The 968-nt window shown below is 40.6% G+C and overlaps 1 protein-coding gene across 1 annotated transcript; it reads left to right on the forward strand.

Annotated features, from left to right (window-relative positions):
- Nucleotides 1-274: 274 nt before the first annotated feature.
- SARC_17279 (hypothetical protein) lies at nucleotides 275-778 on the forward strand (the record flags this gene model as incomplete). Its single annotated transcript, XM_014288625.1, has 2 exons — nucleotides 275-341; nucleotides 654-778. Coding segments are annotated over 2 exons (192 nt in total), but the record flags the coding sequence as incomplete, so codon positions are not given.
- Between the last annotated feature and the right edge of the window lie 190 nt (nucleotides 779-968).

Raw genomic sequence — 968 nt, forward strand, 5'->3', positions numbered from 1 at the left:
AATATATTTCGAATTATTTACACATGTGTGTGTCGTTTTTTCTGTGATCGTATATGGTGGAGGTTAGAGTACTTTGGTATGTCACTAAAGTAGTACGAATGTCCCACCCGAAACATCGCTTGCCAAAGGGCGGACCTTAAGACTTATCATACTCAAACACTAGCATATCTTTACTTCCTAGAATTCGGTTTGTCATGGATAATGTGCTTACCCGAGATCACTCGAGTCCTGATGTAGCCCTATCGACATTGCTCCACTTTTACTATTACTTCAGGTCGGCAGGTATCGAGCTTACGATCTTGTGGTGCCGTTCAAGATAATGGGTGACCACCTTTTCCAATGTATGTATCTGAATTAAGGTCCATGTTTGTCTTGATTTGGGTTATGTCACATGAGAGCGTTCCATTTGACATTTGGCATCAGTAGAAGGCACCTTGTATTTTGTATCATTTTGTATATGTCTTCGCATTTTGGTGCAGAACTTTTAACGTATTCAATTGCTCACTGCTACTGACTGACTGATCACTCACTGACGAGGCTATATACATATACATATACATATACATATATTTACACATTTCGAATAATTATCTGTTGTGTTTTTTTTAGGGCGAACCTCTGATCTTGTCGAAAAAAACCTTCCTCACTCACAGATAATGGACAAGACTCTGAAACCTCGTCGCACGACATTGAAGTGGAGTTCAGGCTGATTGATGGACATGACAACCCAAAGATCAACGCGTTCTTCATTGCTAAGGGATCTCAGGATGGTAGGTAGCTTGTATTCTCCAAACAACTGCCATGTATGTGTTCAAGTTGTACTTATGGGAATGAATACACATGGATGCATACAATTGCGTTTGAGCTCACAGAGGTGAAGGAAGTTGCAGCTGGGCGCCATATATTAGGAAGCATTTGAGTGTACAGACATACACACAAACAAACACACACACACACACACACAACAC

The sequence above is a fragment of the Sphaeroforma arctica genome (assembly GCF_001186125.1).
Source record: "Sphaeroforma arctica JP610 unplaced genomic scaffold supercont1.10240, whole genome shotgun sequence".
Classification (NCBI taxonomy): domain Eukaryota; class Ichthyosporea; order Ichthyophonida; genus Sphaeroforma; species Sphaeroforma arctica.